This window comes from Acaromyces ingoldii, assembly GCF_003144295.1.
Source record: "Acaromyces ingoldii strain MCA 4198 unplaced genomic scaffold FA10scaffold_1, whole genome shotgun sequence".
NCBI classification, from domain to species: domain Eukaryota; kingdom Fungi; phylum Basidiomycota; class Exobasidiomycetes; order Exobasidiales; family Cryptobasidiaceae; genus Acaromyces; species Acaromyces ingoldii.
In genome coordinates, this window is record NW_020290247.1 from 3,700,744 (window position 1) to 3,723,518 (window position 22,775).

The window sequence follows — 22,775 nt, forward strand, 5'->3', positions numbered from 1 at the left end:
GATGAGCCCAACGGAAGAGGCGAGATGATCGACGGTGACGAGGGCGAGCTGGAGGCCGAGACGATGCAGCGCCGCGACCTTGAAAGCAGTCAGCCTCAACATTCGGAAGAAGAAGAGGAAGAAGACGACGACGACGACGACGACGAGGCCTTCGTGTATCCAGGGGCGTCTGCACCCGCAGCGGAGGGAGGCGGAGATGCCGGCGCGCCAGCCGTCATTGAAGAAGCTGCCCCTGCCACCCCTGTGGCCCCACGACCGATCGAACTTCCAGCTGTCTCAATGGACTCTAATGCGCCGGAAGTGGACGTCATTCGGCAAGGCGATCAGGAGGCACCTCGAGTTGACCCGATGCCCGTCGACTATGCTCGCCTGAGCCAGCTCTGCTCCCATGGTTCTCTCTCAGACCTCGAGTCGTTCTTTGAGGTCACATCGTCTTCCCCGCCGTCGGGCGCGGGCGTCAGTGCATTCGCACTCGCCAACGAGCCTAACCCGGCCAGTGGCCTCGTGCCACTCCACTACGCCGCCAGAGAGGGCAAGACGGAGATCCTCAAGTGGCTCGTCGAAAAGGCCGGCGCCCTCGTCGAGATGGAGGACCGGGAGGGCGAGACGGCCCTACACAAGGCTGCTCTCGCTGGGAAGCTGCCAGCTTTGACTTTCCTCCTTTCGGCTGGCGCCTCTGCAAACTGCGTCGATGGCGATGGCTGGACGCCGCTTCACAATGCCTGTTCTCGCGGCTACCTCGACATCGCCAAGGTGCTTATCGAGAACGCAGGCGCAACCGTTGATGTCAAGGGAGGAAGAGGCGCTTGGACACCCCTGATGAATGCAGCTTCCAATGGCCACCTGCCTGTCGTCCGATACCTTGCCACCAAGCACCATGCCGATCCATTTGCAAGAAATGCAGCTGGCGAGACGGCCTATGACGTGGCGGCGGCCACCTTTGAGGTCTACATCTGCGACATGCTCGAGACGTACGAGAAGGAACGTTGGGCCGCGCTGAGATTTGCTGCGCCTCAGGTCCAGTCTTCGGCCGCTCCCGGTCAAGGTCCTTACAACCCACTGGCCTTGCACACAACAGTTCCTGTCATCCTGCATGAAAACCAAAGGCTCGACACAAGGCTCTCAACATTGGCGGTGCACGGAGGCAAACCACGCTGGAGTGGGACGAGCGCAGGGCGGCCCAATAAGCCCGACCGGCGTGCCCCAGGCACCATGCCCCCTGGTCCGCTAAGCCCGAGTCGGACGAGAAATGTGCACATGAGGCGAGACGACATTGGTCTCCCTGCCCGACAGGAGCCTTACAAGCTCGTATTGCCAACACGAGGCGAGCAGATTGCGGCCGTCAAACGAGCGCGTGGCGAGGTGGTGGCTGACCAAGGCCAGCAACCCCACGACGAGATGGGAAGCACGCCTACGCCCGACTCTGTCCTTGAGTCGTCGAGGGGATCTAGGGAGAAGGCGCACTTTTGGCTCTCTGAATGGCAGATTGACCTTACCCATCCTCAAGTCGATGCCAATGAGGGATGGCAGTATGCTCAATCTTTTGACGCGCCCGAGGAGCGCTGGAGTGCCAGCATTCCCCCACCATTGGCACGACTCTTGGAGGGTAGAGGTCTCGGTGCGAGCGTGTCTCGCGCCATGACTGGCGGTGTCCTGCCCGGTCCCGGTCAATCTTCGAACGACCAAGAAGCCGTGGCAACGGGCTGGGTACGAAGGCGAAGATGGGTTCGCGTTCTGCGACGGCGACTCGACATTGAGTTTGGAGATGAGCTCGAGGCAGCCGAGCAGGCATTTTCTCAGCTGTCCCTCTCCCATTCCAGCTCGCAGACTACCAGCGTCCTCGTCTCGGCCGCCGTCGTGGCCGCACAGCAAGAGGCTAGGCAGGAGTGTGCCGATCTCGGTGCATCTGCAGACTACCTTGCCCGTGCAAAGGCTCTTGCCGGTGCTACTTCCTCGGGCATCACGCCGGCCGATGTCATGAACAGCAACGGCGAAGGCCAAGATCGGGATCATGATGAGATCAAGAAAAGGATCGCAAGGCTCGACCTGGCAGTTCAGGAATTGCGAACGCATGCATTCGTTGACGATGACGCAGGTCGACAAGTCCTTGCAGAGGACCTCCTCAAGGAGTATACTCTGCAGCTGGGCCAATTCAAACAAGCGGCAGGGCTCGAGCAGGGGAGCGACGACGAGGACGACGAAGAAGATGACGACGAGTTCATATACCCAAATTCTTACAAGGACGACGGCCAGTCAATCATCACCCGTCTCGGCCCTTCGACGCCGACTGGTGTGCCCCAGCGGCAGAGCAGCACACCGTCCGTCTATGGAACCGTTGCACCTTCTGAGGCCGGGACCAGCCTGGGAGCGGCGAGAAGCGCTGATCTAGCCAACGCAACGGAGTTCAGGGTGCCAACACACGAGGTCCCAAATCGTCCGAACATGGGACAGAGGAATCCCTCGCTTCGAGAGCAAGTGCTGCTGCCTCAATGGGAGCACGACGCCGATGCAACCGAATGCAGAGGGTGTGGTCGACGCTTCACCTTCTTCCTCCGCAAGCACCACTGTCGACGGTGTGGACGAATCTATTGCGATGCCTGCTCCTGCCACCGCGCCCACCTGACCGCCTCGGAGCTCGTCATTGACCCTGGAGTCCCAGAGATGCTCTTGTCGGAGTCAAGCGGTCCATCGAGAATCTGCAATCGGTGCGATGCAGAGCGCCAGCTTCCCGAGGCGCTACGGTCTCGCCAAGGCATCGATGCGCTATCGACAGGTGCCGATGTCTCGGCCATTGCCGGCGACATGAGCGATGTGAGCTCTCGTGCTAGCGAGCTCAACGAATGCCCAGTCTGCGGCAAAACACTCGCTGCACTCGGCGATTCCGCCGCTCAGGAAGAGCACGTACGCCAATGCCTTGAGAATGGAGGCGGCGGCAGCGTCCAGGAAGGGCGCTACCTCGTCTACAAGCTCAACGAGGGGCCCATCGTGGGCAAAGAATGCCAAATTTGCCTCGAGGATCTGTGCGTTGGCATGACGATCGCCAGGCTGCCCTGTCTGTGCTACTACCATCGTCACTGGTGAGTTTGTAAAGGAGATTTGCTCCAGGAGAATAGTTTCTGACACCGCAATCTGTCCCACAGCATTGACTCCTGGCTCAGCAGGGGCAAGTCCTGTCCCGTCCACGCCCGTAGCTGGTAGAGACTGGCCCACCTGACGCTACACTAGCAACACTACTAGCTACAGTCGTCTCCCTGTCACTTTTTCGTCTTCTTCATTTTTAAGCCTACCAATGGCTTTGAGCAATGCAACACAACTACTTCTTGATCGTCGAGCTTGCGTCAACATAATGTCCACAGCCGAGTCATCAAGATAAAGCAGAAGCGGCAGAATCGACCAGTGGGGTTTTTAGCTCGCCTTCGGCTTTTGACGCCAGGGGGTGGCGAAATTAATTCGGCTTTCTCGGAAGCATGATGTATGCGCTTTCAGACATGCAATAATATCAGGAAAGCTCGCAGGCTGCAGCAGCAACAAGAAAAGTAGTAGCTAGGCTAGTACAGTAGTAGGGTAGCATGTATTTAGCTCGGTGCGTTTCGTAGATTCTTAAGCTTTCACTGCCTGCAGTATAAGGCACAGCGCTATGGGAATTTTCGGTACATTGACAAGTCCGAAGGCATGAGAGGCAGGCCGCGGCTGGCTGGAAGTGGTGGTGGTTGTGTTCGCAAAGGGAGGGTAATCGAAGACTAATTGCTTGTGGAGATTCTTGACGTTATCTCACTTACGTTTTGCGAGTCCCCACCGGGCACCATTACAACTGCTTCTATCTCCCGGTCCCCACCCCGTCTTTGTCTAATTGTCCTCGCCACTTTCCCATACGGACCGCCTTGACAGTCTGCAGCCATTCAGACTAAGCGGCGTAACCAAGGCAGGGTTCTATTTCAAACCGAAGAAGGAAAAATAAAAATAAAAGAGAAATTGCGAGGAACAGTAGTGAGTTGAGTACGGACAAAGGATGCGTCGCACTCCGACACGACGTGGCGCACGCGGTGTGGACTGCTTGTTCGCTGCATCTCACACAACCTTCCTCTCTGTTTTAGTCATTTTATTATTTATTTCCACCAACGAATCACCTCCCTCCTCCCTCTTCTCGATCTACTCGACGGGAGGCGTTGCCGAGGAGAAGGAAGGGCGAGGGCATCACGACCACAGGCAAGGCACGAGAGGAGAGCGAAAGCATCACGAAGCTGTACACGACCCATATTCACGATCCGAGCGACAAGCGAACTCGAGGGGCTGGCACCTCGCCTCGATCTGGTGAGTTTGTGGGCGAAGCAAATACGAGTTTGTCGGCCCTCTCTGGTCTACTGCTGGCTGGTTGGCTGGTTGGCTGGTTGGCTGGTTGGCGCGGTCCTGCATGGGCGCAAGAACGTCACTACACGGAGCATACGTACTGGCGCTCAGTCGTTTGCTTTTTCTTTGCACCTTTTCGATTGGCCGGTAGGACGGGGCAGAGGGGAGTGGGGCAAGGCCCCAAAGACCAGCCTCATTATTGTCTTTATGAAACTGGACGCGATAAGCACCCCAACTCAGGGTCTCCGTCAAGACGAAGCTCCGCAGCATACAAGCTGACTCTCCCACTCCGTTGTGGTCTTTCTCTCTCCCCTCTCGCTCAGAGATCACGTCATTGAACCGCCCACGCAGATTTCGTCTCGCGCCCAGCGGATTTTCAGCCTGCATAGACCAGCTCCGCACCCCGACGGGCGGACGACGGACAGAGACAGAGGAGCGTCTGCATTGGTACGGCCAACCACAGAGGCGCGCCCACCATGAATGGCGGTTCTCGGGGCGGGGTTTCGTCGCCAGGTCAGCAGAATGCAGCGCAACAGAGTAGCAGTCGGATGATGAAGACGACGCAAAGGGGCAGACCATTTGCAAAGGTGAGTCGAGACGCCCCATGCATATATAGGCGCTTGGCAAGGCAGGTGGATGAGGAGACCAGGGCAAAAAAGCATGTCCCCGTCGATCGTTTGTCGATCTTCGTCGAAGCGCCATGCAGCTGGCGCAGCTCGACGTTGTGCTCGAAGGAAGAAATCCTTTGCATCGCCTTACCCCATGTCCACGGTATTTACCCTTTCTCCCCTCGTGCAGGACACCCACGACCTCTTTGCTACACTCATCGTCTCGCTCAACCTCACCACGCACCGGCAGTACTTCAAGAGCTATCCGAACTCCTTTACAACCGATGAGGCCGCTGAGAACTTGTCTGCGCTCAAGTTTGCCCAGTCCAATCGAGCCCCTGATCCGAACGAACCCTCTCGGGTGGTGACGACAACGACGACAACGACATTTAGCATGAGCAGGGACATGGCCAAGAACATCTGTCAGCACTTTATGGACGCTCGGCTCATCGAGAACGCTGCAGACATGGCCAGCAGCACCTTCAAGGACAAGGGCATCTACGTTCTGACGCCAAAAGGTCTTCATATTCTCGAGCGCTTCATCACAAAGAACGGCATCAATGGCGAGCAGCTGCTCCCTGTCTTTTCGTCGCAACCAATCTGCATGAAGCTGCTCCACCTCGAGCGACGGCCATCGGACGACGAGCTCATCATCAATGCGCCCATCGTCGAGGTCATCTTCCGGCGCTTTGTGGGCATCAAGCCCAACTACCCGCCAGACTCGGACGGCGAGAGCGATCCGAATGAAGTCCAGCCTCTAGATCGGACAGCAGGCATTGAGATGATGGATCTGCTGGACAATGGCACAAAAAAGACCAAATCGTTGCCGACAAAGTCGAATCTCCATCGCCACGTCTTTACGGCCATTGCCACTCTCGATTGGCTGTGCGACTTCACCACCATCTGCGGGCGTGACGAGGCGGCCGAGGTTGCTGCTCATTTCGTCAGAATGGGCTTCATCGAGCTCATTGCCGAAAAGCCGAGGAAGGATGGTGAGGTCAACGATACCGTCGTAGTGCGGGGGGAGGATTTGAATGGTGCTGTTAACGAAGGTGCATTCAGATGTCACTACAAGGCCATCTACGGCATGACGGACCTTGGGAGAGGCGTGGCTCGCTGGCAGGGCTACGATCCACACAGTCAAAGCCAGCACTACACATCGAGTGCGAGCTCGATTCACCACAGAAGTTCGCCCATCCCTGGCCGAGGCACCGACTCGCCCCACGGCGACGACAGCAGGAGCGTGAATTCGTCGTCGCAGCATTATTATGATCTGCGCGGTGCTGTTGGCAAACAGCAGGGTGGCGACTCGTCTTCGCAGGTTGGCGCTCCCTCCAACTCCAGCGGCTCTATCCATGACCGCCAGGGCATCCCCGGCAGGACGAGCGACAATGATCGCTCACTCCACCGCCAGCCTTCCACCTCTGAGAAGTTCAGAAATGATTATGCGGGCGCTCACGCAGGTCCGTTCAGCGGGAGCAGTGCAACCGACACATCATCGTACAATTCCCGGGACTCGAATACAAACCGGCTCAAGCAGATTCTTGAGGAGCCTGCGCTGCGGTCCCTCTTTCGTGAATTCCTCAAGGCCAACATCTGCGAGGAAAACCTCAGCTTCTGGCTCGATGTACAAGACTTCAAGCGTCGCTTCCACACGACGAGCAGCGCCGTTGCTGTGCGAGGATCCGGCGAAAGGGAAGGTGCAGCGGCGGGAAACACCAAGCAGGGTGGTGGCGTTGGAGCCGTCGTCAAGAAGCTGGGGCGAAGCCAGACGACGGGCGCAAAGGAGCAGACGCAGTACGGCCTCACGGCCATGGAACGGCATCAACAAGATCTCATTGCCATGGCCTTTGTCATATACACGACCTACCTCGCCCCGTCGTCCCAGTACGAGCTCAACATCGAGCACAACATCCGCCAGGAGCTCGTCAACTACATGAGCCGGATCTTGAGCGAGGCCAAGGATCCAAAGGGCGAGGGTGTCGAGAAGATCAACGCAAAGGACCTAGCTCAGCGCATGGCGGCCAAGACACCTGGATCAGACATGCGCAATGGCGCAGCCACTGCAGATGATCAACGGTCAGAAGTGCAGGCCGTGGTGCCCAAGGCGCCGATGCATGCGTCGCAACTGCAGACGATGGTGCGCCTGTACGAGCGCATACAAGACCACATCTTTCGCCTTATGGCTACGGACTCGGTACCCCGCTTCATCAAGACGCCCTCGTTCCAGAGCCTGGTACGAAGCGTCGAGGAGTACTCCGAGGCCCTCGAGTCGGGCCGGGTGGATCCCCGTGTACACATGGGTCCGGGCATTGACAAGTCAGTCGTCGAGGCACTGGATCTCGGCTCGGGAGGCTCTGGAGGTCCCCCTTCCGATGTCCCCTATACAGTGTCACCGCGAAGCCAACGAGTCACGTCGCCCTCGAAGGGCAGCAACAGCCGCTGAGATCCGCTTCAATCTTCTTTTTACTTTACCATTATTACCCCCATAATCATTCTCCACTGTCTCTCTCTCCTCTCTCTCTTAACCGTTCTCGTCTAATCTGTTGGTAAAGAGAAAGCGAGGCGGGCCTGGCCACTCTGGTTGGGATCCAGTCTTTTTCTCGTTTCCTTTCTCCCTCTCTCATCTTCCTTCTATTGTTGTATGTTGTCGATTACTCTTTCGTCTTGCCCTAAAGGTCCATCCAATCTCATTACCAAATACATCCATCAGCTTTCCGTGATGGTGCTGTGACGTAAGACATTACTTGTTTCCCCGCCCGCGGTGAACGTCTCTTCTCCGCCCGCGTCGCGTCACGTCCCGGGAAGAAGGGGAGGGAAAGGTGATGGTTGAGCCAAGTTCTCGCCGCCTTCATCAGGCAGGGCGTAACACCGCAGAGTATCGCAGCTAGTTTCCCCCTTTTGACAAACCGCAACTGTACAGTACAGTACAGGACAATAGCACAAGCCACCACACCACTATGGACTACCACTTTGAGGACAAGCCCTTTCCTCTCTTTGCAAGGTGGAACGACGGAGAGACGCAGTGCACTAGCGACTGCCTCACGACTACCGTGTACGAGACGCAGTACTACGACGAGCACGGACGGACGACGACGTGCCTGACGACGGCGACTGAAACGACGTGGCAACCTGCCAGACCACCAGCGACGCCAGCCCCGGGGCAGCCGGCCACAACAACGGTAAACGTACAGACGGTGACGATGACGCAGACGAGCATCATCAAGGAAGGATCGCAAATGTCGCCAACAGCAGCAGCGCCCATGCCCTCACCATCTCCTCACCCACCAACCTCACCCACCGCACAGCCCCCGGCCCAGAGCACAAAGAGCTACGACCTGTGCGACTGCGAGCGCCAGTGGGTCAAGCTTTTTCTCGGCGGGCTACCACACGGGGCGGGCGAGGTGTTTGCCTGCCTGGCTTTTTTCTTTCCCCTTGCCGTTCTGCTCGTCGTCTGCTTTCTCCGTGTGCTTCGATGGGGCCTGCACGACCGCGAGATCCTCTTTCTCCTCCTTCCCACGCTCCTCTTTTTGCTCCTCTTCGTCGCGGCACTCCCCACGCGTGCGTACGTCGCGACCAACGGCGACGCCGGGATAGACACGACGAACCACTACCTGGCCCAGCATGTCCTCTTCACTATCGCGCCCAGCCTCCTCGTCGAGTCAGCCCTCCAGCTCTATGGCTTTCTCTCACGGAGAAGCGTCCGGGGCCAGTGGGTCGATTCGTCAGCCCTCGGTCTCCGTGTCGTCAACTTTGTCGCCCTCGTCTTGTACATTGTCGCTTCGGCCACCTTTGTCGGGTGTGAGTGTTCCTCTGTCAAATAGCGTTGTTTTTGCTTCCTTTTTTTGCTCAAATCGAAGCGAGGGCCTATGCTCAGTCGTCAATGGATGGCAGGTTGGGACGACAAGCTGTTGGAGCCACACACCCGCGTTCGTGGGGAGGCTCACCATCGTCGCGGACATCCTCGAGCTCATCGTCCTCGCCCTCGCCCTCATCTGGTGAGTAGTCTAGAATGAGAAGGACGGACTTGAATTAGAGCTGAGAAGAGCGCATATACAGCCTCGTCATGGCCCGCTGGCGCCTGCGCATCCAGACCGGCGTCCTCGTGATCCAGTATCTCCTCTACGCTCTCTTTCTCGTCCATTTCATCTACCGCTTCATTCACGACCTCTTTCTCGCCGCGCTTGGGTGGACGCACAGGCAAGATCGGACATGCGAGCCCGCGGCAGGACAGACAATCTTTGTCACCAGTCAACAGCAGACCGTTCTTGCGAGACCGATTGACTGGTCCCAGCTACACGAGGCCGCTGGCGAGGGCGTCAATGGCGCAGCGGCCTTCTGGCTTCTCTTCGTCTTGCCTCTTTTGTGAGTCTTCATGTCCGATTCATTTTCGAAAGAATGCAAGCTCACAAAACACAGCATCGCCGTGCTGCTACTCATGGCTGCCAACCTGCCCTGCTACGTCGGCGCGGTCCCGCTGCCCGATCCATGCCCGGACACGGTAAGATACAAGGTGAGCAATCTCCACGCTTTCTCTCTATTATTAGTTTTGCCCTGACACATTGGTGATTTCTCCAAAGCTATGCTACAACGAAGAGTCGCAGAAAATGGAGTTCCAGCGAGGTGAGTCAGACTTCAGCCTTTCTTTCACTTTCCTTCAGTTCCGCCCATCTGACTCCCGTTTCGGTCCAGTCGACCACGCTGGCGGACCGCGCTTGCCATCGGGCGAGCCGCTCTACGAGCTCGTCAGGGACAAGGACGGCGAAGGCTGGGCGGTCAGAGAAGCCACGGTGTCAACAATCCCAGTGTTCGACCACATTACTTTCTCGCCTTGGTACCGATGATGAAGTCCTCCCTCCGCCTTCTCCTCTTCCAAAATATTACCTCGATGTCTTTAGAAATAACAGCAACTATCCATTAGTAGGCCTTGTACGACTTCTCTATCTACTACAATCAATGATGAATCTCGCCCCGAGCCTGTGCCTTTGCCACCTTGCCCATGATCCTGACTTGGTTCGCCACGTCGCCGAGCGTCTTGAGCACCTTGCCGTTGCCCTCTTTGAAGCCGTACTCTTCGTACTGCAGGCCCCACGTTGCGCAAAAGGGCCGCACGAAGCGGTCTCGCGCTTCGCGCAGGTTGTGGCGCGGCAGGCGCGGAAAGAGATGGTGCGAGACCTGCATGTGCAGGCCGCCATGGAGAAAGTCGAGCCAGGGCGGGCACTGGACGTCCATCGTCGTGCGAACCTGGCGCGAGGCAAAGGACTCGGAGAGGCCGAGGTCTTCCGACGACTGGGCGAAGTGCGACAGGACAATCTGGACGTGCAGGGGACTCGTGACTATGTGGCTCACGAGAAGCGCGGCCAGCGCGCTGCCCCAGCCGGGCGCCGAAGCAAGATAGATGGCGCCGAACCAGTACCAAAAGAAGGCGATGCCTGCGGCCTCGATCCAAAACCACTTTTCGTGCTTCTTGGCCTTGAAGAGGAGAAATCCGTAGGAGTTGGCGTAGAGATTGAATCGGCCGAGGCTCATGACGAGGTAGTAAATCTTGTGCTGGACGGAGAGGAAGACGCGCGAGGGTGCATCGAAGAGGAGGACGCGGCGGTAGTAGGAGCTCCAGAGGCCAAAGGTAGTTTCCTTCTTGCTGTGTGCGCCGTCGGCTTGAGGAGACTTCTCGACGAGGAAGCGAGGGCTGATGGCGAAAAAGGGCATGTGCTGGATGTCAGGATCATGCTCTGGGTGGTTGGTGACAAGGTGATGGACGTCGTGGTTGTCGCACCACCAGCCAATGCTCAGGCCGCCGATCCAGTCGGCAATGATGGACCCCAGGAGCCTGTCCCAGAAGTGCGAGTGGGTGATTCCAGTATGGCCAGCATCGTGGGCAGTGAAGGTGAGCTGGTGCCAGAAAAGGCCGAGAAAGACCGACGAGGCCATGTAGAGGGTTACGGAATCCTTGACGAGGCTCATGTGCCAGAGATACCAGGCAGTAGCGGCCAAGGCAAAGTAGCGCGTGCATTCGCGAGCATAGCCGGCAGGTCGGAGAGTATAGAGGCCGGCTCGCTTGATGTCGTCGTGCATTCTCCGATAGGCTCTTGAAAGGGCTCGTTCGTGCGCTGCGTCGATTCCAGGAGGGTCTGGCGGTGGTTCTAGGAGCGAAGTGGGCAGAGGAAAGCCTTGCGGTCGTGGTCCGTTCTCCTTCTCACTCTCGGAGGCCCCAGCCCGGCGTACACTATCGTACAGCACCCACTGTGCATCGGGGTGATCGAGCTTGCCGCTCCGGTAACCGAGCTGCACGGGGGGGACCAGTGGCTTGTAAGCCTCCCAGTCGTTCTCGTCGAGCATGGCGACAACAAAGGATCTCATGCGCTTCAGCGTCTCGTCGCAGTGATAAGCCTCGATCTCATCGCTGGCGTCCCTGCCGACAAAGTGAAGAATCGCCAGGTCACCACCGGGATGTCTAGCGAGCCACGAATCGAGCTTGTAGATGCGCCGACGATGAAGCACCAGCGTCTCGCCCTGAGCGATGCGCGAGGCCAGCTGTGCTCTCGTCATCGTTTTCCGTGGCGACGAAGGACCATCGCGCTCATCGAAGCCGGCCGGTGCCTTGCCATCTCGGTCTGCGACGGTTGTTGAGCTCTTCGGCCCAACTTCGAATTGGGCATCGCCGGCGGATCCGTCCGGCATTTTTTCGGTGTCGTCTATCGAGGAGAGCCAAGAAGCAACGTTCCCCTCGACAAGAACTTTAAATGGGAAGGGGGTGTGGCGGGCGGGCAGGCCACGAGGCAGCGCAAGGTCCATTTTTAGCCACCAACGCCAGAATTTGTTTCTTCCGCGAGACGCGTCTTGGTAAAAAAAGGCTGAGGATGCTGATCGCGTTGGTCGGACCGGCCTGCTCGGGCAAGGCCGAGGTGGCCCAGTACCTCATTGTGCACCACCGCTTCCGGCCCGCCATCATCCCGTCGATCTCTTCGCTTAGCACGGAAAAGATCAAAGCCCTCACCTCGCTGACGCCCGCTCCTGCGGACTCGCCGACGACAACACACTTCACCACACGCGAGGCGCTGCTGGACCACGCCACGGCGCACTGGCGCGACAACATCGTAACACTAGACCTCTGCACAGCTCACGACCTTGCCGTAGGCTTTGACAAGCGGCCCTCGTTTCTACTCGTTGCCGTTGATGCCCCGCTTCTGGTCCGCTGGCAAAGGGCGTCCAAGGGCAGGTGAGGACATGTCATTGCGAGTCGATCGCTGTCTTTAGGCTAATTTACTTATTTCATCTTCGCCTTTGTAGGTCCATTTCGCTCGAGAGATTCATCCAGCAAGATGATGAGGTCCTGTACGGCACAGTCGCCCCGACCAAGCCCAAATCAGCAGAGCTGAGCCGGAGTGACTCGCAAATTGTCTCGACAGATGCCGACGACTTTTTCGAGACTGGCGCCAATTCCACCGGAGCAGCGCCGAAACAACGGCCTCAGGCGCTCGAGCTCGACGGCGCCCAAGCCCATCCGACGTCGCGCGTGCAGCCTGACGGAAAGATTGTCTCCGTCTCGGCGCCAACCTCGTCCTCGCTGCGGTCCCTGATGCAGAACGCCGCCCTGACGATTACAAACCCCTACGCGTCCATCTCGACGCTGCACACGCACCTCGCCACGCTCTCGCTCGCCTCTCCTCACCGGCTGCGCCCCTCGTGGGACACGTACTTTCTCTCGCTCTGCACACTCGCCTCGCTGCGGTCAAATTGCATGAAGCGGCGCGTCGGCGCTGTCCTGGTGCGGTCCAACCGCGTCCTCTCGACGGGCTACAATGGCACGCCCCGGGGCTTGACAAACTGCAATGAGGGCGGGTGCCCGCGCTGCAATGCGGCCGTCGCAGGTGGGACTGCTCTTGACGAGTGTCTCTGCCTGCACGCCGAAGAAAATGCGCTGCTGGAGTGCGGGCGAGAGCGAGGCGGAGCAGAGGGAACCGTCCTGTACTGCAATACCTGCCCGTGCCTACGGTGTGCCGTCAAGATCGTTCAGACAGGTGTCAAAGAGGTCGTCTACCAGCTCGCATACAGCATGGACGATCGGTCCAGGACAATCTTCCGGGAAGCCGGCGTTACTTTCAGACAGTATCAGCCCTTGTGAGACAGAGCCTTTCTTCTTCTCCTTGTAATTCTAGATTTAATTCTTCTCTCTCTCTCACTGTTGTGTTGTCGAGAGTGCATGCCTTTTTACACTTCTGCTACAAGTTCCAGATGTGCTCGACTTCGTCAATGCCGCCCGCCTTGGGCTGAGGTGGCGGCCCATGGTCTTCCTCGTCGTCTCCATCCCCTTCCTCTCCATCTCCCTCCCCCAACCTGTCCTCGGACTCTTGCTCATCCACGACGTCGTCGTTGAGTAGCTCGGGCCCGAAGCTCAACACCGGCCGCAACGCGCCACCGCTCTCGCTGTTCTGTCGACTCTTTCTTCCGGAGGCCGAGCCGTTGCTGCTTCCCGAGCTCGATGACCTCCGATGGTGACCGGCCAGGAAGCCGGGTCGGGACGGCGACAGCTCCATCGAAGTCCTCTTGTGCACCTTTGGCGACCCCGGCCTGCTCGAAGAATTGCCACCAGACGAGGAAGAAGAGGTCATGAGGAACTTCATCGCCTGTGGCGAGAGCGATTCCCACGTCGCTTCGTTCCCTTCTCCGTCACCGTCGCCGTCGCCATCGCGCTTCTCCCTGTTATCGTCGACTCGTCGACCGTCGACGGCTGAGTCCGTGCCACCCTCGTGGTTCTTGCCTGTCAAATCCCCAATCGAGGCGATGCTTTCCGAGTCTGAAATCGAGTCTGCATCGCCGAGAATCTCGCCCAGGCGAGCCCAGGCGGCCTCGTGTGATCCGCTGAGTGGCACAGAGGGGCCCGCATCGGCACCCTTTCCATCGTCTCCTTGTCCGCCTTCCCTCTTTTCTTCTCGGTCCTTGTGTCCCTCGGGCCCACCGATCTCTTGGCCCGTCGATGCCGCCGACGACGACGAAAGATCACCCTGCTGGCTCTGCCACTGATTCTCAGTCAGTCGATATTCTTCGCCAAATACCTCGCCCAGCACATCCTCGTATTCGTCGAGGTAGCCCTCGAGCAAGTCATCAGGAATGTAGCGCATCGTGCCTGCCGTCCGCTCCGTGCCTCGACGCAGAGGCGGCAGGATATCTGACTCGAAGAAGCTTGTTCGACCGGGCGACAACAGGCCGCTGGGCACATTGGACAGACCTCCAGCGGCGCCGCCGTGCTGCAGTTGCACTTGCTGCTGCTGCTGAGGTTGGTCATTGTTCGACAGGCTCGCGTTCCGACCAGCTGCCAGCGCACTCTCAACGCCCCCGTCTGGACTTCCCGTCTCGCCTGCTCCAGGCCCACCGCCAGGGACGAGGTTGGTGCTGAGTGACCGCTTGTGACCATGCCCGTGCGCTTGTCCATGGCTTGGCCCAGTGGCGCCGACTCGTGTTGTATTGTAGTACTTGACCAGGGCCCGGAGCGCCTGCTCGTGCGGCAAACTGTCTTCCACATCCGCGTCCACATCGCTTCCCGCCAGCCACTCGTCGCGAAGATCGGGCCTGCAATTTAGATAAATGGCCGTGATGACCTTCATGTTGCCCTGGCGCCACTTGCGTCCGCAGTACGGCACTTGGCTCTTGATGACCTTGAGTACGTAAATTTGCAGCGCAGGATGGGCCACCTTGAGCGTCCGCTTGAGGATCGCGCTGGACTTGTATTGGACAAGAAGCAGGATGCGGTGAACCTTGCGCTTTGTCAGCTTCTGCAGGATTCGCGTAAAGTTGAGGGCAGAGAAAAAGTTGCGGAAAGAATAGTCGTGCAGCAGCTCTACGTCTTCGGCGCCCGCCATGGAGTTGAGAGTGGCGAAGCCGCCTCCCGTGGGACTGTTTGTGCCCGCGTAGGGTTGTGGAGCCAATTGAGCATCCTCTGGCCTAGGTTGGCGAGGCTCTTTCCCGCAATTGAGCTCGCAGTAACGGAAGAAGTTGAATGCCGGGGCCTCGTTCTTAGACTTCACCGTGCTGGCCACCTCCTGCAAGCCGAACATCTTGAGAATGAGAAGCAGGCAATTTGAGTCGACGAGCAGCTGGCTGACGTAGTGGAACTTCATTGCGTGGCTCGCCTTGAACCATTTGAGCGTCAAAAGGAGGATCGCGCTGACAGCCTTTGATGTGATCTCGCGGTGCCGGACAATGTCGATGTCCTCGAGCGTCGGAGGCGGTGCCTCGTCGAAGGCGACGCCCTCGGCGAGGGCTTGGAAGTGTGCGCTGTTTGTACTGTTCTGCTGTGTCACTGTGGCAAGCAGCAACTTGAGCAAGACGATGATGCTGCTTTGCAGATACGGAAGCACGGAGCGGTAGAGGATGTCCACGTACTGGAGCCGCTTGGTGTCGGCCCGCTTTTGCTGCAGCGATTCAATGGTCTGCATGTACCGGTCGTTGTCCAAAACGGCCAACATGTGATCATTCTCCACGCGGAGAAGCTCCGCGCTTAACTCGGCTTCGAGAGCGTACAGTCGATCCAGTGTCGGCTCGCCTCTCGACCTGAAAGACTGCCCACCTTGGCGGGCCGTCTTGCCGCCAGACGTTGTGTGTGAACCTGGTCCTTCGGTCGTGCTGGGACTTCGACTCCCCTGCGACGAACCTTCAGCGGCGATGGTGGCAGCGGCAGACGCGCTGAAGTCGCCGTTTCTTGATGGGAAAAATTTGGGACTGCCTTCCAAGGGCTCATAAGAGCCCAGTCCTACCCTTCTACCGTCTGCCGCGCTCGCCACGCCGCTTTCCTCGTGAATGCACTGTTCCCTCAGCCTCCAAATTTGCCACAGCTCCAGGCCGACATGCATATTTTCGCGGTAGAGCCTTGCTGCCTCCTCAATGCTATATGGCACCATCCTTGCTCCTTGCACCGAACGACTATAGGGAAAGACGAATGGCTGTCGCTGGTTCGTCTGATATCTCTGCTTGTTTGTCTTTGGCGAGGGTGGTGGCGAAGGGGCCGGCGTGCCTGGAAATGGTGTGGCCGCACCACCTTCGCCTTGACCAAGAGGCTTGCGAGGTGGGATGGGAGTAATAGCCGAAGCGATACTCTCCGTTGGCAGCTCGCCAGTGGTCTTTTTCGGTGGTACGAAGGTCGGATATTTAACGAGTGTTTCCTCTTGAAAGGTTTGCAGCTCGACGGGGGTCGCCTTCGTCACAACGGCTGCGAGGAATAGAGAGATCAGCGCCTTTGTATTTACCTGTGAGGGAGAAACCACCCTTGCTCACGTTTGAGATCCTTTGCCTCACGAGGAAGGCCTTCGAGCTCCCTCGCCAGCTCCTTGCCTCTCGATGCGTCCTTCAGCCCTCCCAGACAGGCTAGCATGCTCTTCCATAGCAGCAAGAGCAACTTCTTGACTGGGTAGCCCTTGTTCGAATTCTTTTCTCGCAGCGAGGCGACCTGAGCGAAAAGATAGATGGGCAGCGGCGGGTCGAGTGCCATGAGCTCCTCACCCCATTCTGTCTCGCCTCGATGGGCCTCGACAAGAATGTAAAGCTGAGCGAAATGCAGAGCGAGCTCCAGATTGATTTCGTCCAGATAGTCGAGCTTCGCCTCAGGAGTCATCAGCGGCGGTGCTGGGCCCTCTGCGGTAGCCTCACTCGAGGGTATGTGATCAGGAAGGGAGCTGAGCCACTCGTGCTTCCAGTTGGCGATTCGGAATGCGGCATAGATGTCACCCAGACCACCCGCAGCACGCACCATGCGCGCGTTTTCAAGCATCCACTGGAGCTGGTGTTCAGGCCCCGAGGTGTCCGCAAAGCTGCCTTGGAGCAGGTAGAGCAACGCCCTCGATGCCCTTTGCCTAGCTTCCGGTTCTCGTACCTCAAGCAAAGCCAGCAAAGCTTGAATGCGTCTTCGTCGCGCCGAGGTGGGGAGAGACGTCCACTCTGCATTCACCATCAGCTCGCCTTGCTCGTCACTCAATTGTGTGACCCTTCAATCACTCACCGCCGCTGCTTTTAGCCTCTGAGGCAGACTCCTTTGCACCCTTGCCCGTGTCGAGGTCAAGACCGAGGCCAAGGCCAAGACCAAGGGCGCCGCCTTCATCGTCTTTCCCTTGGGCCCCAGCACCCTTGTCGGCAGTCGCTTTGGAAGCACTAGTGCCCTTGTCACCCGTCTGGTTCGATGTCAGCGAGCACCATTCCTCCCATGCTGCTCGATTTTCGGCCACCTGAGGTGCCTCGACATAGCTGAAAAATTCGTCAATCTCCCGCGCCATCTCGTCGCAATCTGCATCGGCCGGGAACGCATATTGCCGTGCCTTTTGTGGAAAAAGAGGTCAGACAAGAACCGATGGGCGCTGAGATCACAAGCTCACCTTAGGCCTCTGGTAGCCCACCAGATTTCTTAGCTGGCCAAGAGTGATGGAGTCAAGAGGGCCCTGGTGATTTTGGGTAGGGCCGTTGATACCCTGCTGCTGTTCATGCTGCTCTTGCTGTTGTCCTATGGAAAGCTGTCCAGTAGTCTGCTGCGGTTCACCCTCGGTTGGATCCGCTTCAATAGCAGATGAGTTCTCGGCCGTCGCTGCCTGATATTGTCCACCATTGGGCGCGGCCGGTCCGCTGACCATCTGGGTCAGGGACAGCGACGAAGCTTGTTCGACCATGCCGCCTAGGGGGTCTGGCTCATCTTCAGATCGCCCTTCTCCACCGTCCTGCAAAGACTCGATTGGGACTGTGTCGATGTCATCTGGAACATCTTGGGCCTGCTGAACAGCACCTTCCGCGCTACTCTCTTGCCCCTCATTGGCTTCTTGAGAGACGGCGATGGGCTGTGCCAGATTTTCATCTGACAGCAAGCTCAGTGTCGGGGCACGAGGGCTGGCAGGAGGCATGAGCGAGGCGTCCTTGCCGTTGGGCACTGTCAAGCTCTGCTCATTGTTCGTCTCTGCCGCTTGCCCGTCTTCGGAGAAAGGCCTGTCTGCAACACCCGCTTCCGGAGGAGCTTCCGTCGTCGAAGCCGCAGTAGCTTCTCTAACAGCTACGGGTGAAAGCTCGACTCCTGCCTGATCGGCTGGCTTCACCAACTCCTCCGCCTTGGGCGGCGGCTCGCTCGTGCTGGAATGGAGCGGAATCTTGATGTCGTCTGCACGACCAGGTCCCCCCGTCGGAGAGGTACCCAGCGAGCAGATCGAGGCCGTTGGAGTCCTGCGCTTTCGATTGGCGAAATTGTGTCTTCTGGCCGTCGAGCCAGGCAGCGACGGGTTCGATGAGGCTACTGCTGCTGCTGCTGCTTGGCGTTGCTCCTCGTCCTGCTCGTCGGAAGACGAAGTCGAGAGGGAAGCGATTGTGGCAAAAGCAGTCCGCCTATCGACGGGCGATGAGTAGAATTGAAAGGACAGATACAAGGATTGTTGTTGCCGATTTGGACCAGAACAGCTATGATGTGGATCTTGAAGCCGAGCGAAGCGCCTACTTCGCTAGGTTGGAGGATAGAAGAATGGAAAATGGTCGCTGGCTTGCTCCCCTGCTTCTTTTCGTGACTGTCCGACTCGCTTAGTGGGGTTTCGGAATCGATCCCAATCCAAGCACTTTCTTCCGATTCGTAAAGTTCGGCCGTCGTCCTGGGTCTTCGTTCTCGTCTTCGTTATGATGCGGCTGTCGGTGCTGTCTATCGCTAGGAGCGGCCAAAGCACACACACAAAGAAGGCACGCAAACCACGTGGCTGCCTGCCACAAAAAAATAAAGCTCGAGCCACCCTGAGCTTTCCTTGCCTCAACGCCCAAACACAGCGTAGTCAACACACTACTGCGATGGCCGAGAGAGGCTTGTTACGAAGCGTCCGTGGAGAGGAGAGCGCTGCCTCTCCGGAGAGGTCAGTGGTCGTGCACGACCAGCACATCGCGGAGATCACGTCAAGAGCATATAATGAGCTCGAAGCCCTTGCTCGTGCCGTCCCACCTTCCTCACGTCAGCTCCAGCCTCCCCTCGGTCCAGGTTCAGCCGGCACCAGAGGCGCTACTGCGGGGCCCCAGTCATCGGCATCGTCTCTGTTCATGCCGCGGTCATCAAAGAACTCGCTGGGAATTCGCAAACCGCTTGCGCGATGCAACGAATCGGAGCTGCGAAACATCTTGGCTAGGAACACCACCTTGCTTCGTAGTGTCCAGGTACAGAACTCATTGGGCGAGGCGCGAGTAGACCGAATACGACGAGAGACACAGGAGGTTCAGGATCGACTCGACGCTCTTTCTTTGACGAGAAGTATGGACGAAACCGGCATCTCATCCGGACCGCACCATCGGCCATCTACGGAACCACGGTATCAGCGCGAGGAGAGCAGCGTACGACAGATGCTACGGGACGAAAAGCCGGTGAGTCCATGTGACTCTGTTGTAAGCAAAAACGAAAACTGATCATGACCCTTGTTATGTAGGCGCCTCAACGGGGGAAGGCGCAGATGATATCTTTTGAGGAGTCTGAGAAACTACAGAGAGCCGATTTTGAAGCTCGACAGGAGCTTCAAAAGAGAATGGATCTGGAGAGGGTAGAGAGACAGATGGGACGCATGGGTTTAGGACCTCAGGGGTCACACCACCAGAACTATGGGGGTCGCGAAGATGACGACGATGACAACGGCGGTCAAAGCCAAGGACGTGATGAAGACGAAGAAGGAGACGAGAGAGGCGACTTTGGCGTCGAAGACGAGGCTTGGGGATGACCACGACTATCATTTGTACTGTACCATTATAATGCCGCTGGAAGAAGAAATTCGACCGTAGCGGATCTCTTCACCGCCTTTTGCCTGCTTCGCGGAGGAAGACGCCCCGCTGTTGCGGCCAAACGGTCGTCATTATTGAGTGTGAAAAGCGACGAGTGTATGTCTTGCCTGAGCATTCTCCTTCACTTTTTTTTTTTCCTCTTGCCTTCCCAGCAAGCAGCAGTTCACAAAATCAGCACGCCTCCTTGGTCTTCGGAATGCAGCGAACATGGTCCAGTTCGGTTGTATTTGCGTTTTAAGACGAGACTTTATGCGATCGGTGGCCACGGGAATCATCGTGCTCCGCCGGGCGGCGTCTGAAAACTGCATAGCCTCTTCTTGATTCTGTTACATCAACGACCTTCCCCTCTCGCAACTGGGAACCTACCTTTACACTCTTCACTTCCTCATCGCCACCACCATGCCTCGGTATCCTGGCCATTTGTTTGTCGCCTTTGCACTGTTGATCTCGACCCTTTCAGCAGCGCAAGCGGCATTTGATCATGTATGTGCTCATCGGGCGACTTTGCTGGTATCTGTGCTTACCTGGTGGAGCGTTCACTCCCTCAGGGAGAAGCACTCTCGCCATGGAGCATCCGATCGGAACCTGTGCCACCGAGTTCACCGCCGATCTCGAATACGTCGCAACAGCACCCTCCGAACGCTACCAACGCAGTTCCGCAGTGCGACAATCCTCCGTGTAGCAGCGGTCCCGCTTTCGTTCCGGCGCCAGAGAATAAGCAGGGTGGCCTGAATCAGACAAAGACGCCCGAAGCAAGTTCGAGCGCTGGCCTGGATCCGAAGACGAAGATCGCGAATGCGACCACGCCAACGGTCACAGGACCTAGCACGACGCCAACAAACGGTACTTCGTTGCCTCCTCCATATTCGAAAGAGGAGCCGAAGGAGACGCATCAAGCAACCAGCTCCAACGCCACCGCTCAAGCAGATTCTGACAGGTGAGTCACCGTAACTTCAGTCAGCGGACCATGCTCCCTGACGAGAGCCATCAGAAATGAGACGACGAAAGTTCCTGACACCGTCATCTCATCGAAAAACCTCACCTCATCCCAAAACTTCACTTCCTCTCGAATCCACACCTCATCTCAAAACCACACCTCTTCTCAAAACCACACATCATCTCAAATTCATACATCAACATCTGTCCTCCCGATCAAACCATCCATCTCCACACTGTCCACTGCAACAACCAGTGGTAGCAACGAGGGACAGACATCCACCATGTCTGCACTTACGCCATCCACGAATCCTGCCATAGCCACAACGTCCCTCGCTGCACCAACTCCTCCCATAAATACAGCGGCACCTGTACATCCTGCCAAGGTGACCTTGAGCGACGGCGTCCTCACTGTTAAGTCTACAGTGGCTGCCAATGCAGTGCCTTCAGGGGGTGAGACGACGACAGTGTCATCTTTGTCGGTGGGTGTCGACTCCAAAGGCTCGCCCACCTCGAGCATGGTCGTGCAGACGCTCGTCGTCGTCAAGGGTCCCAACACCACGAGCGTAGTTCAGGTAACAGCCTCCGGGCCAGAAATAGGTCAACTCGGTATTGCCGGGTCTGTTGGCGAGCATCAATTCATCACCTCCGTCTGGTTCACATTCTTCATCGCAGCATTCGTAGGAGCCTTGGCGTTGGGTGCAGCTGCTCTCTGACAACCCCTTCTTTCGTCATTCCATCTGACTACACAGCATAATTGCTTCCCTCAATGTTTGGACATTGCTTTGTTCTCGATCTTGTACGCAAACAAGCCATCAACTTTCAGTAATTAATGAGACACAACTTCGAAGAAGGAAGCTGGCGATGATGGAAAGGCAAGACTACCAAGTGAGCGTACTCGCTGCGCTGTTGCTCGACTCGGGCGTCGGTGGTGTTTCCTTGACGATGGGCATCATGACTTGGTCCAGGTGGCTTTCCTCCCTGCTCCAAGGCTTCATGATTGGGCTTACCGGAGGTCTGAAGACGGTCCTTGTATCGCCGCCACCTCCTCCTCCATCACCACCGCCGCTCAACTTCTCTGTCATCGCTCCGTCTTGCACCTCAGCATCGTGTTGGCGAGCGCCGCGACGTCTGCTTTTCTCTGCCAGACGCCGCTGGTACAGTTCCTCCTCGTATGCGTGCGCCTCCTCTTCCTCTTCCGTGATGAAATAGATGCGCTTGTAAGAGTGAATACCTAATGGTCCGTAGCTGTTCTGATCAGCCGTAATCTTCCAGCCAAATCGAAAAGCGAAGCGGACCCATGTACCCACAGAGGAAGAGGTATAGGGTGACAACGACGTCTGTGACCCAGAGAAAGGACAGAGCAATGACGTGGGACAGGAACCGCCCGTGGCACCAGTAAGCCGGAGCAGCTACATCTTCCTGTTGCCCGTCATGGTGGCTGCCATCGTCACCACCGCCAAGGATTTTCCAATGGTCCTCCTCGCCCGTGCTTTTCCATTCCCGGGTGCATGCCGCCATCCAGCGCCTGTCGTCTTTCATGTAGCCGACGATGCTGAAACCGCCGGCAAAGAGGCGCATGGCAAAAAAGAAGAGCGTCCAGCTTCGAAACGCGGCCACGGCGGGGTAGTAGCGCTTGCTGAGGCCGAAATGTCCGTAGAGGGATAGGATCGGCTGCGAGGCGAGGAAGCAAACATCGACAAAGAACCAAAATCGGGTAAAGGGCGATAGTGAGATGTGAGCGGGGGCCGCAAGAAATCCGAGGAGCTTGTAAGTCAGGATAGAGAGGGCGAGCACGTTGGAAAGGAGCGATAGGACCGTGATGCCCGTGCGCAAAGAGTGCTGACGCCTGCATAAAACCCAATCAGCTATAGTAGGACGAAGTGGATGCTGCAAGATATTACCCACAGAAAAGTGCGAAAGAGGACCATATTGCACCCCGAGAAGGGATGTGCTTGAGATGGAGAGATGCGAAGAGAGGATGGAAGGGAGCAAAGGAATGCTTTATACGGACAGACGACTTTGACTTGGAACGCCGTGGGCTGAGCGGCGTTCGCACTTTCTAGCGCGCGAGGCGTACTCCAGCCTCACGCACTCCAGCCTCTCTGGCGTCTACAT

General features: G+C 57.5%; 9 protein-coding genes across 9 annotated transcripts; 6 read left to right on the forward strand and 3 right to left on the reverse strand.

Annotated features, from left to right (window-relative positions):
* Positions 1-4,415: 4,415 nt before the first annotated feature.
* Positions 4,416-7,490, forward strand: FA10DRAFT_41034 (regulator of G protein signaling superfamily). The gene is made up of 2 exons (XM_025525464.1): positions 4,416-4,934; positions 5,146-7,490. The coding sequence occupies exons 1-2, from the start codon at positions 4,824-4,826 to the stop codon at positions 7,399-7,401; spliced, it is 2,367 nt and encodes a 788-aa protein (XP_025381280.1). The 5' UTR covers positions 4,416-4,823; the 3' UTR covers positions 7,402-7,490.
* A 219-nt stretch (positions 7,491-7,709) lies between these two features.
* On the forward strand, positions 7,710-9,048 carry FA10DRAFT_277730 (hypothetical protein). The gene is made up of 2 exons (XM_025523399.1): positions 7,710-8,756; positions 8,833-9,048. Exons 1-2 carry the CDS (start codon positions 7,916-7,918, stop codon positions 8,955-8,957), a joined length of 966 nt encoding a protein of 321 aa, XP_025381281.1. The 5' UTR covers positions 7,710-7,915; the 3' UTR covers positions 8,958-9,048.
* Positions 8,901-9,843, forward strand: FA10DRAFT_41075 (hypothetical protein). Its single transcript, XM_025525465.1, has 4 exons — positions 8,901-9,320; positions 9,375-9,468; positions 9,536-9,578; positions 9,648-9,843. The coding sequence occupies exons 1-4, from the start codon at positions 9,022-9,024 to the stop codon at positions 9,797-9,799; spliced, it is 588 nt and encodes a 195-aa protein (XP_025381282.1). The 5' UTR covers positions 8,901-9,021; the 3' UTR covers positions 9,800-9,843.
* A 16-nt stretch (positions 9,844-9,859) lies between these two features.
* On the reverse strand, positions 9,860-11,700 carry FA10DRAFT_264675 (fatty acid/sphingolipid desaturase). Its single transcript, XM_025520748.1, has one exon. The coding sequence runs from the start codon at positions 11,634-11,636 to the stop codon at positions 9,909-9,911; it is 1,728 nt and encodes a 575-aa protein (XP_025381283.1). The 5' UTR covers positions 11,637-11,700; the 3' UTR covers positions 9,860-9,908.
* A 115-nt stretch (positions 11,701-11,815) lies between these two features.
* Positions 11,816-13,080, forward strand: FA10DRAFT_248648 (hypothetical protein; the record flags this gene model as incomplete). The annotated part of the gene is made up of 3 exons (XM_025519498.1): positions 11,816-12,162; positions 12,213-12,285; positions 12,478-13,080. The coding sequence occupies 3 exons, from the start codon at positions 11,816-11,818 to the stop codon at positions 13,078-13,080; spliced, it is 1,023 nt and encodes a 340-aa protein (XP_025381284.1).
* Positions 13,081-13,177: 97 nt separating this feature from the next.
* On the reverse strand, positions 13,178-17,569 carry FA10DRAFT_224569 (hypothetical protein; the record flags this gene model as incomplete). Its single annotated transcript, XM_025518613.1, has 4 exons — positions 13,178-16,161; positions 16,227-16,918; positions 16,944-17,260; positions 17,318-17,569. 4 exons carry the CDS (start codon positions 17,567-17,569, stop codon positions 13,178-13,180), a joined length of 4,245 nt encoding a protein of 1,414 aa, XP_025381285.1.
* A 1,150-nt stretch (positions 17,570-18,719) lies between these two features.
* On the forward strand, positions 18,720-19,737 carry FA10DRAFT_299407 (hypothetical protein). Its single transcript, XM_025524716.1, has 2 exons — positions 18,720-19,313; positions 19,376-19,737. Exons 1-2 carry the CDS (start codon positions 18,753-18,755, stop codon positions 19,658-19,660), a joined length of 846 nt encoding a protein of 281 aa, XP_025381286.1. The 5' UTR covers positions 18,720-18,752; the 3' UTR covers positions 19,661-19,737.
* Positions 19,738-20,120: 383 nt separating this feature from the next.
* On the forward strand, positions 20,121-21,373 carry FA10DRAFT_283696 (hypothetical protein; the record flags this gene model as incomplete). Its single annotated transcript, XM_025523861.1, has 3 exons — positions 20,121-20,204; positions 20,270-20,658; positions 20,914-21,373. 3 exons carry the CDS (start codon positions 20,121-20,123, stop codon positions 21,371-21,373), a joined length of 933 nt encoding a protein of 310 aa, XP_025381287.1.
* A 165-nt stretch (positions 21,374-21,538) lies between these two features.
* Positions 21,539-22,588, reverse strand: FA10DRAFT_283697 (hypothetical protein; the record flags this gene model as incomplete). Its single annotated transcript, XM_025523862.1, has 3 exons — positions 21,539-21,891; positions 21,968-22,506; positions 22,566-22,588. The coding sequence occupies 3 exons, from the start codon at positions 22,586-22,588 to the stop codon at positions 21,539-21,541; spliced, it is 915 nt and encodes a 304-aa protein (XP_025381288.1).
* Between the last annotated feature and the right edge of the window lie 187 nt (positions 22,589-22,775).

Bases quoted from the DNA above. Each gene is read 5' to 3' on its own strand.
- FA10DRAFT_41034 (XM_025525464.1), top strand. From the start codon at position 4,824: ATGAATGGCGGTTCTCGGGGCGGGGTTTCGTCGCCAGGTCAGCAGAAT. The intron at 4,935-5,145 runs GTGAGTCGAGAC...CCCCTCGTGCAG, and splicing joins GGGGCAGACCATTTGCAAAG to GACACCCACGACCTCTTTGC.
- FA10DRAFT_277730 (XM_025523399.1), top strand. From the start codon at position 7,916: ATGGACTACCACTTTGAGGACAAGCCCTTTCCTCTCTTTGCAAGGTGG. The intron at 8,757-8,832 runs GTGAGTGTTCCT...GCCTATGCTCAG, and splicing joins TTCGGCCACCTTTGTCGGGT to TCGTCAATGGATGGCAGGTT.
- FA10DRAFT_41075 (XM_025525465.1), top strand. From the start codon at position 9,022: ATGGCCCGCTGGCGCCTGCGCATCCAGACCGGCGTCCTCGTGATCCAG. The intron at 9,321-9,374 runs GTGAGTCTTCAT...CACAAAACACAG, and splicing joins CTCTTCGTCTTGCCTCTTTT to CATCGCCGTGCTGCTACTCA. The intron at 9,469-9,535 runs GTGAGCAATCTC...ATTTCTCCAAAG, and splicing joins CGGACACGGTAAGATACAAG to CTATGCTACAACGAAGAGTC.
- FA10DRAFT_264675 (XM_025520748.1), bottom strand. From the start codon at position 11,636: ATGCCGGACGGATCCGCCGGCGATGCCCAATTCGAAGTTGGGCCGAAG.
- FA10DRAFT_299407 (XM_025524716.1), top strand. From the start codon at position 18,753: ATGGCCGAGAGAGGCTTGTTACGAAGCGTCCGTGGAGAGGAGAGCGCT. The intron at 19,314-19,375 runs GTGAGTCCATGT...CTTGTTATGTAG, and splicing joins TGCTACGGGACGAAAAGCCG to GCGCCTCAACGGGGGAAGGC.